Source organism: Pelophylax lessonae, assembly GCF_965119305.1.
Source record: "Pelophylax lessonae genome assembly, chromosome: 4".
Taxonomy (NCBI): domain Eukaryota; kingdom Metazoa; phylum Chordata; class Amphibia; order Anura; family Ranidae; genus Pelophylax; species Pelophylax lessonae.
In genome coordinates, this window is record NC_138771.1 from 117,841,550 (window position 1) to 117,855,714 (window position 14,165).

Sequence of the window (14,165 nt, forward strand, 5' to 3'; positions counted from 1 at the left end):
GCTTTTTATCCTAATGCATTGAATGCATTAAGATAAAAAACCTTTGGCCTTTACAACTCTCTTGATTTACCTGTATCTGAGTACCACAAACTGAAAATGCTTTTTATTTATTTTAAATTAACAAGGCAAACTCACCCAACCATTCATTTCTGCATGCTTTATTTGCAGGTGATTCATGTAGATTTTACATCCTAGAATCCACCTGTCCATTGCTCAGGCATGCAGACACACTTAGCTGAGAAAGCCCCCCCCACCCCAGATGAAAGAAAAAAAAATGCCTATGAAGACTCCTAGGCAGAGCCAGATTTAGACCTTGGGGGTCCCTGATACACAGATTTGGTTTACATAATTAGTTGACAGTCACGCATTTTAAAAATGCATGACACAACATCATTCTGAGGTCATACACGCCCACATACAGTCTTAGCACTTCATGTGTTATTTGCTTGAGCCACCAAAATTAATTTTTGAAAAATGGGAGCGCTGAATGGGAGCCAGGTGGCTGACTTCTGTTGGACTGACTGACATACACACGGGCTGAATGTCGGACGACTTTTATTGAACCAGCCATTGTAGGCTATATTTGAGCATATGTATGGGCATATGTATGGGCACTTTTGCAAAAAGTCTGAAGCTTGGGCTTTTTTTACTTAAGAGAAAAATAATGGTATGCTTCTCTGCATTTGTTTTCTTTTTTGGGGGGGTATTTTTCAGGCTCTTCTATTGTAGTCTAAACCTAAAAATGCTTGAAACATGCAACTTGTAGTTCAAAAGAAGCTTATGTGCATTTTTGAGCTACAATCTACAATCTTCAAGTGACACTAAATTTAAGTGTGTAGAGACATAGATAAAAACTGGGATTTTGGATGCTGGGCATTTTAGAGCTAAAGTGGTTGTAAATAGTGTTGAGCGAACACGGACTGTATTGTTCGGGTCCATACCGGATAATTGGATTTTTGTTACCCGGACACGGACCCGAAAACTTTACTGTATGTTCGGGTTTAAAATCCGTGTTCAGTAATTTTATTTCCTGTATGTAATGGCGCGGTTTTAATGGCGGGCTTTCAACAGCCAATCAACAAGCGTTTAACTGGTGTGCCTTAAGCCATCCCAGCCATGCCTACTAATGTATTAGTAGCTGTGATTGGCTAGCTGAAGCATGTGACCCAGGTCTTTATAAGTTCGAGAGACACAGCGCGGTGCGTCAGTCTGCTCTAGTGTAGGGAGAGAGCACACATCATAACGGTGCTGGCTGCTGCTGATTAGGGACTGACAGGGAAAAACAACATTGTGCCCGAAAAGAATGCAGGGACAGGTCGGAGTGTAGGCAGGGAAAGATATTTGAGCATTTTAGGGACAGGCTGGAGAGATTAGGCAGGGAGAGATTAGGAGACACAGGACAGAACAATCGTCCGTTAGCGATCTACATTGATTTTGCTGTGTGGGGGGTGGTGCAGTGAACGATCTTTTTGCCCTCACTTGAGACCACTGAGGAGGAGGAGGGAGAAAAAAAATATTTTTATCAGTCTGTTGTGTGCAGCATTCAGCTATATTTTACTACAGAGTGCAGTTCTAATCTGCTATTTAAAAATTACAAATTTAAAGGGGAATTTTTCTTTTTTTTAAGAGCACTTGCCGTGCTCTTAACTACATTTTGCTGCCATTTTCAGCACTCTAGCCCTTTCCATTGGTTTTTTAGAGCCATTTTAGTGCCTAAAAGTTCGGGTCCCCATTGACTTCAATGGGGTTCGGTGTCCGGGTAAAGTTCGGAAAAAGTCCGGGTCACGGACCCAGACTTTTTTTTCAAGTTCGGCCGAACCCGCCGAACACAGACATCCAGGTGTCCGCTCAACTCTAGTTGTAAACCGCTGTCCATTTTTTTTTTTTTTTAACCTGCAAGGCAAAGGCATATGTGAAACTTACCTCAAAACGAAGCATACCAGCGATGTCATTGCTGGAGATGGTGTTCGTCTTCACCTGTTCTTCCTTCTGGGTTCGTGGACTCTTGTTCTGTGACTGACTGGAGCTTCAATGACGTCACTCCCGCGCAGGAGCCACCAATCACAGCACAGGGCTTGGAAGGAACGGCACCCGCAGCCGTTTCTTCAGAGTGCATGGGCCAGTGATTTCACGGGCTGCATGTACAGTAAATATCTCCTAAATGGTACAAGTTTAGGAGATATTTACACTACCTAAAGGTAAGCCTTACCATAGGCTCACCTATAGGTAAAACTTAAAGATGGAAGTTTACTTCCTCTTTGACCACTTCCATACAGAGCAGTTACACCCCCTTCCTGCCCAGATCAATTTTCAGCGCTCTCACATTTTGATAAATACTCAGTCATGCAACAATGTACCCAATCAAATTTTTTATCATTTTTTTCACACAAATAGAGCTTTCTTTTGGAAGTATTTAATCACCACTGGGTTTTTTATTTTTTGCGATATAAATGAAAAAATTGTGAACATTTTGAAAGAAAAACATTTTGTCTTAGTTTCTATTATAAAATTCTGCAAATAAGTATTTTTTTCTTCATAAATTTGGGCCAAAATGTATACTGCTACATATCTTTGGTAAAAATAATCCAAATTAGTGGTTATTTTTTTTACACAAAATTGTCATAATAACAAGTTATTTCTCACACACAGTATATGCATACTTGCAATTTCACCCCAAAATACATTCTACTAGTCCTCCTGAGTATAGCGATACCACATGTGTGAGACTTTTACACAGCCTGGCCACATAGAGAGGCCCAACATGCAAAGAGCACCGTCAGGTGTTCTAGGAGCATAAATTACACATATAATTTCCTAACGACCTATCACAATTTGAAGGCCCTGGAGCACCAGGACAATGGAATAACCCACAAAATTACCCCATTTTGGAAAGCAAACACTCTGACATATATTCTATGAGCCATAATGAGTCTTTTGAACGTGTCATTTTTTTCCACAAGTTTTTGGAAAGTGTGGAAAGAAAATTAAAACATATTTTTTTTTTACACAAAGTTGTCAATTTATAAGATATTTCTAACACATAGCATGTACATAGCAAAAAATACACCCCAAAACACATTCTGCTACTCCTCCTGAGTATGGCGATACCACATATATGAGACTTTGTCACAGCATAGCCACATACAGAGACCCAACATGCAAGGAGCACCGTCAGGTGTTCTAGGAGCATAAATTATACATATAATTTCATTACATTTCATTCATCAAACTTTTGAAGGCCCTGGAGCAGTAGGACAATGGAAACCCCCACAATATGATCCCCATTTTGGAAAGCTAGCACCCCAACACATAATCTAGGAGACATGGGCAGATAGGTACTCAGGTACTCTGATGGGCTGCAGACAGGTACTCAGGTACACTGATCGGCTTCAGAAAGGTACTCAGGTACTCTGATGGGCTGCAGACAGGTACTCAGGTACACTGATCAGCTTCAGAAAGGCACTCAGGTACTCTGATGGGCTGCAGACAGGTACTCAGGTACACTGATCGGCTTCAGAAAGGTACTCAGATACTGTGATGGACTTCAGAGAGGTACTTGGGTATTCTGATGGGCTGCAGATAGGTACTGTGGCACTCGGGGCTGAAGACAGGTACTCGGGTACTCTGGGCTGGAGACAGGTACTCGGGTACTCTGGGCTGGAGACAGGTACTCTGGTGCTCTGGACTGGAGACAGGTACTTGGGTACTTTGATGGGCTACAGAGAAGTACTCGGGTACTATGATGAGCTGTAGAGTGGTATTCGGGTACTCTGATGGGCTGGAGACAGGTACCCGGATACTTTGATGGGCAGAAGACAGGTACTCAGGTACTCTATTGGGCTGCAGCTAGGTACTCAGATACCCTGATGGGCTGGAGACAGGTACTCAGGTAGTCTGATGGGCTGCAGATAGGTACTCAGGTACTCTGAAAGGCTGGAGACAGGTATTTGGGTACTCCGATGACAGGTACTCGGGTACTCTGATGACAGGAACTCGGGTACTCTGATGGGCTGGTGACAGGTACTTGGGTACTCTGATGGGCTGGTTACAGGCACTTGGGTACGCTGATGACATCTTCTCGGGTATTCTGATGGGCTGCAGAGAGGTACTTGGTTTCTCTGATGGGCTGGAGACAGGTACTCGGGCACTCTGGGCTGGAGACAGGTACTTGGGTACTCTGATGGGATACAGAGAGGTACTCGGGTACTCTGATGGGCTGGTGACAGGTACTTGGGTACTCTGATGGGATACAGAGAGGTACTCGGGTACTCTGATGGGCTGGTGACAGGTACTCGGGTACTCCGATGACAGGTACTCAAGGTACTCTGATGACTGGTACTCGGGTACTCTGATGAAAGATACTCAGAATACCCGAGTACCTGTCATCAGAATACCCGAGTACCTGTCATCAGCCCATCAAAGTACCCGAGTACCTGTCATCAGAGTACCTGACAGGTACTCGGGTACTCTGATGGGCTGGTGACAGGTACTTTGACGGGCTAGTGACAGGTACTTTGATGGGCTAGTGACAGGTCCTCTTTATTGGGGGGGAAATCAGTGTGTTTTAGGGTGCACTGTAATCTGTAACTAGCTGTTACCGCAATCTCCTCCTTACACAGGATCGGTGTATGAGGAGGAGAACACGGTAACATCTAGTTACCGTGGTCTCTGTTGACATTCTGTGACTGGCTATGATTGGACACAGCCGGTTACGTGGTAAAGAGCCTATTTCATTGGCTCTTTACCCTGATCGGGGATGGATTGTGTCAGAGTGACACTCTCCGTCCCCGATCGCCGCTCTGTGCGCCCCTGGGGGCACGCGCGAGTGGCGTGCACGAGGAAAGTGCATGTGGCTGGCTATGATTGGACACAGCCGGTCAAATGGTATTTTTTAATGGCTCTTTACACTGATCGGGGATGGGCTGTATCCTGACGGACACGCCGCATCCCCGATCGCCACGCTGCGAGCCCCCGAGGGGGCGGGAGAGCAGCCGGAACGGGCGGACGTCATATGACCCACTCCCAGATCGAGGGGGGGGGTTCCTGCCGGCATAATTTTTTAATGCACCGGTGGGTAAGTGGTTATTGAAGCCTAAATAAAGAAAAGACAGCAAGATAAAGTAAGATAAAAAGAAAAGCTTAGAGTAACATTACATATTGCATTAAAATACTGTATATAGACAAAACTTCTCTAAATATATCACTCAACATAAACCTTTAACTGCTTGCCAACTGTATAACTTACATATGCAGTGGCAGAGCAGCCTTCCTGTGCTGCATCTGCTGGATCCTGCTATGGGATTCGTGTGCTCAGGGAGGGTTAATGCCAACCGGCCTGGCTGTGTTATGATTCATCACAGCACATGCCAATCACTGGGTCCCAGCCAATGATTGACCGCCGGCACCCAGTGATTGGCTCTGAGCTTCACCAATACAGCTCTGTGAATGTGAACCATGGAGATCTGTGTTCAGCTGTGTTCAGTGACAGGGTAACTCGTTGTTTGTTTATTCCCTGCTGTTTATTCATTCCCTACAACTAGATTCCTAGTAAAAGCAGCACACATTACACACATAAACCCTTGTTGGCACACATTTAACCCCTTGATCACCCTAGATGTTAACCCCTTCCTGCCCAGTGTCAATAGCACAGTGTGAGTATGTATTATTAGCACTGATCACTGTAATAATGTCACTGGTGATGTCAGTGGCAGTCAGTCAGTTCCCCCCAGGCGTCAGTTAGTGTTAGATTGAATGCTGCTCTATCGCAGTCAAGTTATAAGTCACTGATTGCTGCCATTACTCATATAAAAAGATAAATAGAAATTCCAACATACATCCCATAGTTTGTAGATGCTATTACTTTTTTTTTTTTTTACCAAAGGTATGTAGTAGAAAAAAATTTTGGCCAAAATGTATTAAGAGGTTTGATTTTTTTTTTAAGGCATATGTTTCATAGCATAAAGTAAAACATATTTTTTAATTTTTAAAATTGTTTATTTTTCCTTTATATAATATAAAAGAAAAACCCAGAGGTAATCAAATACCACCAAAATAAAGCTCTAATTGTGTGAAAATGAATTTTTATGAATTTTTGTTTGGGTAAAGCAATTGTCAGTTAAAATACTGCATTGCATAGCAAAAAAATAGCCTGGTCATGAAGGGGGCAGGTGGTTAACTATATTTTTCCAGAAAATGTAGCTTAACCACTTTAGGACCGGAGGATTTTCCTGCTTTACGTCCAGGCCACTTTTTGCGATTCGGCACTGTGCAACTTTAACTGACAATTGCGCGGTCATGCAACACCGTACCCAAACAAAATTTACGTCCTTTTTTTCCCACAAACAGAGCTTCCATTTGGTGGTATTTGATCACCTCTGTGCTTTTCATTTTTTGCGATATTAATTAAAAAACGCGACAATTTTGAAAAAAATAACAATATTTTTCTACTTTGACAGTTAAAAAATATCCAATATATTCAATTTTTGTCATATATTTAGGCCAAATGTATTTAGCTACATGTCTTTGACAAAAAAATTCTCAATGAGCGTATTTTTAACCGCTTTAAGACCGGAAGATTTTACCCCATTCCTGACCAGGCCATATTTTGCAATTCGGCACTGCGTTACTTTAATGGACAATTGTGCCGCCGTGCGATGCTGTACCCAAATTAAATGTATGTCCTTTTTTCCCCAAAAATAGAGCTTTCTTTTGGTGGTATTTGATCACCTGTGCAATTTTTACTTTTTGCGCTATAAACAAAAAACGCGACAATTTTGAAAAAAATAACAATATTTTTCAATTTTTTTTATATGAAATCCCCCCCCCCCCAAAAAAAAAATGTAAAAATCTAATTTTTTTAACATTTTAGGCCAATTTGTTTTCTGCTACATATTTTTGGTAAAAAAATCGCAATAAGCGTATTTTGATTGGTTTGCGCAAAAGTTATCGCAGCTACTAACTACAGGAAATGTATGTCATTTTTATTGTTTTTTTTTAACTAGTAATGGCGGCGATCTGGCGGCGATCTGCAATTTTTTTCACGGGACTGCAACATTGTGGCAGACAGATCGGACCCTTGACTGACATTTTTGACGCTTTTGGGGGTACCAGTGACATTACTACAGTAGTCAGTGCTATAAATATGCACTGTTACTATAAAAATGACACTGGCAGGAAGGGGTTACCTTTTAGTGGTAATCAAGGGGTTAATGTATGCCTGGTGCTTACTGACGTGTGTGGGGGGAGGGGACTGTGTGACACAGGCACAGATCGCAGGTTCAGCTATGCTGAATCCTGTAATCTGACCCTGTCTGTCACTTAGGAGATCCGCCCGCTTTGTTTACACAAGCGGGCGGATCTCCTCACTCGATCCCCGACGATCGGGGAAGAGCCGCGGTGATCACCACCGCTCCTCCCCCGGCCTGACTCCTGCTGTGACTGAATACAGCGGGAGCGATCCTCCGGCGGCGCACGTGCGCCGCCCACAAGGGGAGGAGTCCAGCAACGTAGACCTATGTCGCTGGACGATAACGAACCACTTTGCCGCAGTACGCATAATGTGAGTAACTAAGTTTCTGTTTTTGCAAAATCCTGCTGACAGTGAACTTAGTTTTGTTTAGCTGAAATCCCTTTGCTCATCTCTAGCCAAAACATTTTACAGACACAAAAATCACACACAGACAGTGACACATATTTAATTACTTTAGCATAGTGAAAAACTCATCCTTTGAAAGAAAGCCATTTCCATCAATGTCATACATAGTGAACATCAGTTTGGATTTCTGTTCAGGTGATCCTAGAATAAATAAATGAAATAAAAAAAAGTAAATATATCAAAACAAAACAGAGATAAAAAAAAGTTGTTTCTCAGATAAAAAAAGTGAGAAAAATGTCTGCAAATTAGAAAGTCCAAACTCCTAATCTGTTTACATGGACAGGGCCAGTGACTCATAGTATTGTAGTCACTGGATTAGCATTTAGGAAACGAGTTGGCAACTGTAACCCTAATCTTTCAGCATAGTTTTTATTTACATGATAAATTCGATTATACAGACATCATGATTGGTCTCAACTATTTTTATTATATTGTTGCTTGCACATAATTACTGTTTCCTTGTTCTAATACAACAAAGTTGGAAAACACGAGGAGCATGTTTAGCAAGTTTAATTACTGGTGTCTCGAAAACACATGTTAAAATTAGTTGATTATTCAAAGGGAGTAAACCTTGCAAGCTGAATTGATTGTAAAGTCTTTTTTTTTTCTATTAAAATAACAAACATATTATACTTACCTCCTCTGTGCAGTGGTTTTGCACAGGGAAGCCCAGATCCTCCTCTTCTTGGTTCCCTGGCTGGAGCTCCTGGCCCCTCCCTCCTGTTGAGTGCCCCCACAGCAGACAGCTTACTATGGCGGCACCCGAGCCGAGCTGCAGCTCCATGTATTCATTCAGACACAGAGCTGCAGTTCTGCCCCACCCCCTCTCTATCCTGATTGGCTAACTGAGTTTGATTGACAGCAGTCGGAGCCAATGGCACTCGTGGACATCGTTGGATAGAGAGGGGGCCCAGATAAGTATTGGGGGTTGAGGGGGACTGCTGCACACAGAAGAATGCATTAAGATAAAAAAAAACCTTCTGACTTTACCTCTTTAATATGCTTTCGCAGCTTTTATAAATGCTGTCCTGTCATTTACTATACCTAAAATCACATTTGGCTTTTGGATATATATTATTCAGAGTATTCTCTAGTAAACCAATGGCTTTCAATATGTAGCATTTAAAAAACAAAACAATATTTGTTAATGTGACTCCCATCAGAAGCAAGTGGCAAAAACAAAGGTAAAATCCCGCATTGGGTCCTTTCCACTGGGGACAGATTCAGAGGCATAACCATGGGTCATGGGAACCCTTAGCAAAATGTTGATAACTACATCAATGACAGGTAGTCAAAGAGCTTACAGGACACTAATATGGACCAGTGTTGTAGATAGAAGGTTACCAAGGAAGAGGGGAAACATCTGCTGGAATATAACTTGTTTTTAATTTTGGATAGAGTAAGGGAGGGTTATAACCCAGTCAGTTTTTTTGTTTTTTTTTTACAGTTGTGTCTCATTGAAGAGATGTCCCTTCACTTCCTGTCCCATAGCCAAATTGGAAAATTCCCCCTCTAGTCTAGTTCTGGTGACAAGCCAAAATTTGGTATTCGCTTTCACTTTCACTCCTATTGATAATGGTAAACAGGACAAATAGAGAGGGTGAACAGGGATGCAGACAGTGGTATAAAAACTGACAAAGGTTATAATCCCTTTCTACTTTATCCAAAATTAAAAAAAGTTTTGCCTTTAGTTATATTTTAATTTTCCAAATAACTGCCCTATCTTTGGTAGCTACCTGTTTGTTTTTTAGGATTAATTGACCTCTTTAGGAGTCTAAGATCTCCGGACCTTGGTATAAATTCTAAGCGCTCATAGTTCTTTAAACATTTGCTTTTTTTGTAGGACAACTGACCACTGTCTGGTCAGTTTTTAGCTGAAAAGCCACACTGGGATTTTGCCAGATTTAAGAAGACTTTGTTAGCCATATGAGTTTAGAGTCCTGGCTAAATCAACTGCAGAGACTCTGAGAGGGTAATACATCAACTGTCAAATGGACACAAGGATCATGCTACTTGCTGAACAGAGAAGGCAAAATAGATCTATCATCAGTAACGATTTTTAAAACTCCTCTTGTGCATCTAACATCAGCTCTTTTAGACTGCGTTAATAAATCTCCTTGTAGCATCTTAACTCCCAAGTTAGAGATGACTGTTCACTGGACTCCAAGCCAAGTGAAGCCAATAATAATGTCATGGCGTGTGCTGCTATCTACACCTAGGGCCTAAATAAAATCTAAAATGTATCTGAACTGTAGATAATTTTTTTTTCAGTCATAATGGTTCATAATTAAAAACCAAATCAAATAAAAAAATGTTCAAAATATCAAATAATTGTATAATCATATAATAATTTCCTTGTTACACAATAACTGCCATATCTTTATTCCTGTATGGCAGTTGATAAAATCAGTGACAGAAATGTACCTTTCATTAAAATAATGAGTATATTCAAGAACTCCCTGAATGATAGATATCCATTCCCATCTTCATCCGCAAGAGAGAACATGGAATCCATAAATGTAGAGTGAGGCTTGAGTCCCAATGATTCTGCAAACTCCGTCCTGCTTAGTTCACATTTGAGAGCCTCTCTTACCTTTAAGGAGCTTTCAGCTATGAGATTTTCAATGCCTGACTGATCAATGTCAAGAACCTGCAGAATAAACAGAATGTAGCGTCATGACTCAAGGGAAAAAAACAAGACCTGTATATTAAATCTAAAGAGAAACAGTCTTTATTGGGCTTATGTAAGGATTGGGTATTCCTTGTTAAATAATTAAATAACTATTAAAGCTCTTCATTTAGCATAGCTCACTTCGCTTGTGGAAAACTCTAAAGATCAGAGTCAGTTGAGATGTAATCTGAAGTATCCAGGTTACTGTTACTTCATACACCATATTTTCCCCTTTCTTTTTCTCTCTTATGGCAAGTTTGCTAAGAAATGTTTAGAGCTGAATAGCAGTATGAAGAGGGTTGACTCCGATTTTCAGTGTTACGTGTACAGTAGTCACATCACGTTAGCCCCTAATGACCTAAAGATATGTATAAGCTTTTTGAATTTGAGCACAGATATATATTTTTTTCTAATATGCATCTGCTGCATATTTTATTGGAATTAGTGGCACATACACCACATTACCAAAATTATTGGTACATCTGCCTTTACATGCACATGAACTTTAATAGCAGTCTTACTCTATAGGGTTCAGTATTGAGTTGGCTCCCCCGTTGCAGCCATAACAGCTTCAATTCTTCTGCAAAGGCTGTCCACAAGGTTTAGGAGTGTGTCTTTGGGAATGTTTGACCATTCTTCCAGAAGCACATTTGTGAGGTCAGACACTAATGTGAATGAGAAGGCCTGGCTCAAAGTCTCCGCTCTAATTCATCCCAAAGGTGTTCTATTGGTTTGAGGTCAGGACTCTGTGCAGGCCAGTCAAATTCCTCCACCCCAAAATCGCTCATCCATGTCTTTATGGACCTTGTTTGTGCACTGGTGTGCAGTCATATTGGAACAGGTAGGGGCCATCCCCAAACTGTTCCCACAAAGTTGGGAACATGAAATTGTCCAAAATGTCTTGGTATGCTGATGCCTTAAGAGTTCCCTTCACTGGAACTAACGGGCCAAGCCCAAATCCTTAAAAACAACCCCACACCTTAATCCCCCCTCCAACAAATGATTTGGACCAGTGCAAAACACAAAGCAAGGTCCATAAAGACATGGTAGAAAGTTTGGGGTGGAGGAACTTGATTGGCTTGCACAGAGTCCTGACGTCAACCTTATAGAACACCTTTAGGAAGAAATAGAGTGGAGACTGCAAGCCAGGCCTTCTCATCCACATCAGTGCCTGAACTCTATTTTGGAAAGATGGTCAAACATTCCCATAGGCACACTTCTAAACCTTGTGGACAGCCTTCCCAGAAGAGTTGAAACTGTTATAGCTGCAAAGGGTGGGCCAACTCAATATTGAAACCAAAAGTGTATAATAATCAGCGCAAAACCACAATAATAAAAAACTAAAAATAAAGGCAGCAAGCAATCAGTGCTGACACACATTGCACCAGTGAATATAAAAGAAACCAATATTGCTGCTCTAAAGTGACATAAATCAATCAAATATGATGAAAAATCAATTAAAGTAGTAAATCAATATTGTGAATCATGCAAACAAATCACAAAATAAATGTTAATAGATGACACTGTGAAATAAATAATCTCAATAGTGAATAATGCAAATGCGAATGAACTGAAAAGATTCCCAAACAAAATCCCTAAACACAAGGAAAGGGTATTCCAAATGTCCCAATCAATTTTCCTGTGAAGTGTTACAACAGTGAAATAGTGCTTCACACCACTCCAAAACAGTGCTCTCAGTGACTCTTATAGCAGCTCACCTCAGGGATAGACTCATACAAAGTCATAAATGCATCAGTGATAAATTAATGGACTGCCTGTTTTCCTCTTCAAATCTCCAACCTCCCCTGAGCCAGCCTTTAGGACACGGTGACACTCAGGCAAAAGAAAGGAAGAGAGATCTAATGCTCTCAGTTTTAAACTTTTATTAAAAAACACAAGTATGGCACTTACAAAGGCACTTCAGACAGTGCGGGCTAGATACAGCTGACAGCGTGTAAGAGACAAGACCTTCCTAGGTCTGACGTTTGACGAGTAGGCTCCTCCCCCATACGCGTTGCGTCATGTGGCTTCGTCAACATGACCCTACACTAAGACTGGGATGCCATTAAAGTTCATGCGTTTAAAAAGGCAGGTATCTCAATACTTTTGGTAATATAGTGTAAATCAGGGGTCTTCAAACTATGAACCTCCAGTTGTTCAGGAACTACAATTCCCATCATTCCTAGTCATGTCTGTGAATGTCAGAATTTTACAATGCCTCATGGGATGTGTAGTTCCACAACAGCTGGAGGGCCATATTTTGAGGATCCCTGGTGTAAATGGATGCAACATCTGACACCTTATTGATAAATGTCCCCCAAAGTGATTTAGGCCACTGAGATAAGACACCGTAAATTGTTTTCTGATGTTTTTTGATTAGCATATTTCTATTTCCATTTCCATTTCCATTTCCATCTATCTTTATGACAATAATAGCATTTCAATATTGATACTGATTTATTTCATTTTACATTTTACATCATTTTACTAATCATGTACAATTGAATATAATATACATGCATGTCTGTTAGAGGTACTGTAGGTCATGACGAGGTTGGCTAATGTAAACATTACTTGAGAAAAGGAGTGTCTGAAGAAGGTTTCCAGGATCTGACGTCTTTGTTTTTTAGTAACAGCTTCCTTCAGCAGACTGTCCTCATCCATTTTTTGTTCAATAAGTGTAAATCCATTTTCTTGCAGTTGATTGATAAAACCTGTGCATTCTTCCTCACCGTAGAAGTAAAGCACCTATAACAAAATATATAAGTTAACTGGAATGGACCTCATGCAGAAAATATTCTGAAATAGGAACTGCCCTTTTGGCACAAAGCAACCGGATGATATCTTTTATATTTCTAGTGTAGCATGGGAAAATAAAGGCAAGAATCTGATTTGTTACTACAGTCAAAAAGAACTGTTCTTTATCACATTTCTTCCATGCCTTTATTGTTCTTATACTGTTACTTTACTATTGATTAGAGTTTAAACAACATAGAGAGATGCCAATTTTTAATCTATGTGAGAAAACAGAGGCTAATAGATGAGGAACAGTGGTGTTGATTTATTTAAAAAATAGAGCATGGTCAATTTGTAAAGTGTTTGTTCACTTAGCCTAAAGTTGTTCTAAAGTAAACAGTGTTTACAGCATCTCCTTTTTTTTTTACTTAAAAAATTTAACCTTTTAGAATAATTTTAAGCTGGTCATACACTGATAAAAATTTGGCCAGTTGAGCAGGGACAAGACAAATGTCAATTAGTGTGTGGCTGTCCCCACTAGTCAGAAGTCATTCATTTGAAGGATCTGGGTGTTCTGGTAGATCATAAGCCTAATAAAAGCATGCAATGCCAAGCTGCGGTTTCCAAAGCAAGTAAAGTCCTTTCATGTATTAACAGAAACATGGACTCCAGAGAAAGAGATATTATTTTGCCCCTGTACAAATTATTAGTAAGACCTCATCTAGAATATTCAGTTCAGTTTTGGGCACCAGTTCTCAAAAAGGATATTGAGGAACTGGAGAAAGTGCAGAGAAGGGCAACCAAACTGATAAGAGGCATGTAGGAGCTCATAATGGGGAAATATCGGAGGAACTGAATTTATTCTCTCTTAAGAAGAGAAGATTAAGGGGGGATATGATCAATATGTATAAATACATAAAGGGTCTATATAGTGATTCTGTTGTTGAGTTACTAATTTTAAGGTCATCACAGAGGACAATGGGGCACTCTTTAGGTCTAGAGGAAAAGAGATTTTGTCTCCAAATACAGAAAGGTTTCTTCTTTACTGTAAGAGCTGTGAAAATGTGGAATAAACTCCCTCCAGAGGTGGTTCTGGCCAGCTCA

At 40.6% G+C, this 14,165-nt stretch overlaps 1 protein-coding gene across 1 annotated transcript in view; it reads right to left on the minus strand.

The window, feature by feature from the left end:
* LOC309553340 (dual oxidase 1-like) overlaps positions 1-14,165 on the minus strand; it is a 165,126-nt gene that overhangs the window by 61,785 nt on the left and 89,176 nt on the right. The window contains exons 18-20 of the mRNA XM_082254407.1: positions 12,900-13,073; positions 10,079-10,304; positions 7,702-7,795 (exon numbers count right to left, since the gene is read on the minus strand). Coding sequence (XP_082110533.1) covers positions 7,702-7,795; positions 10,079-10,304; positions 12,900-13,073 — 494 coding nt within the window. The remainder of the gene's footprint in view (positions 1-7,701; positions 7,796-10,078; positions 10,305-12,899; positions 13,074-14,165) is intronic.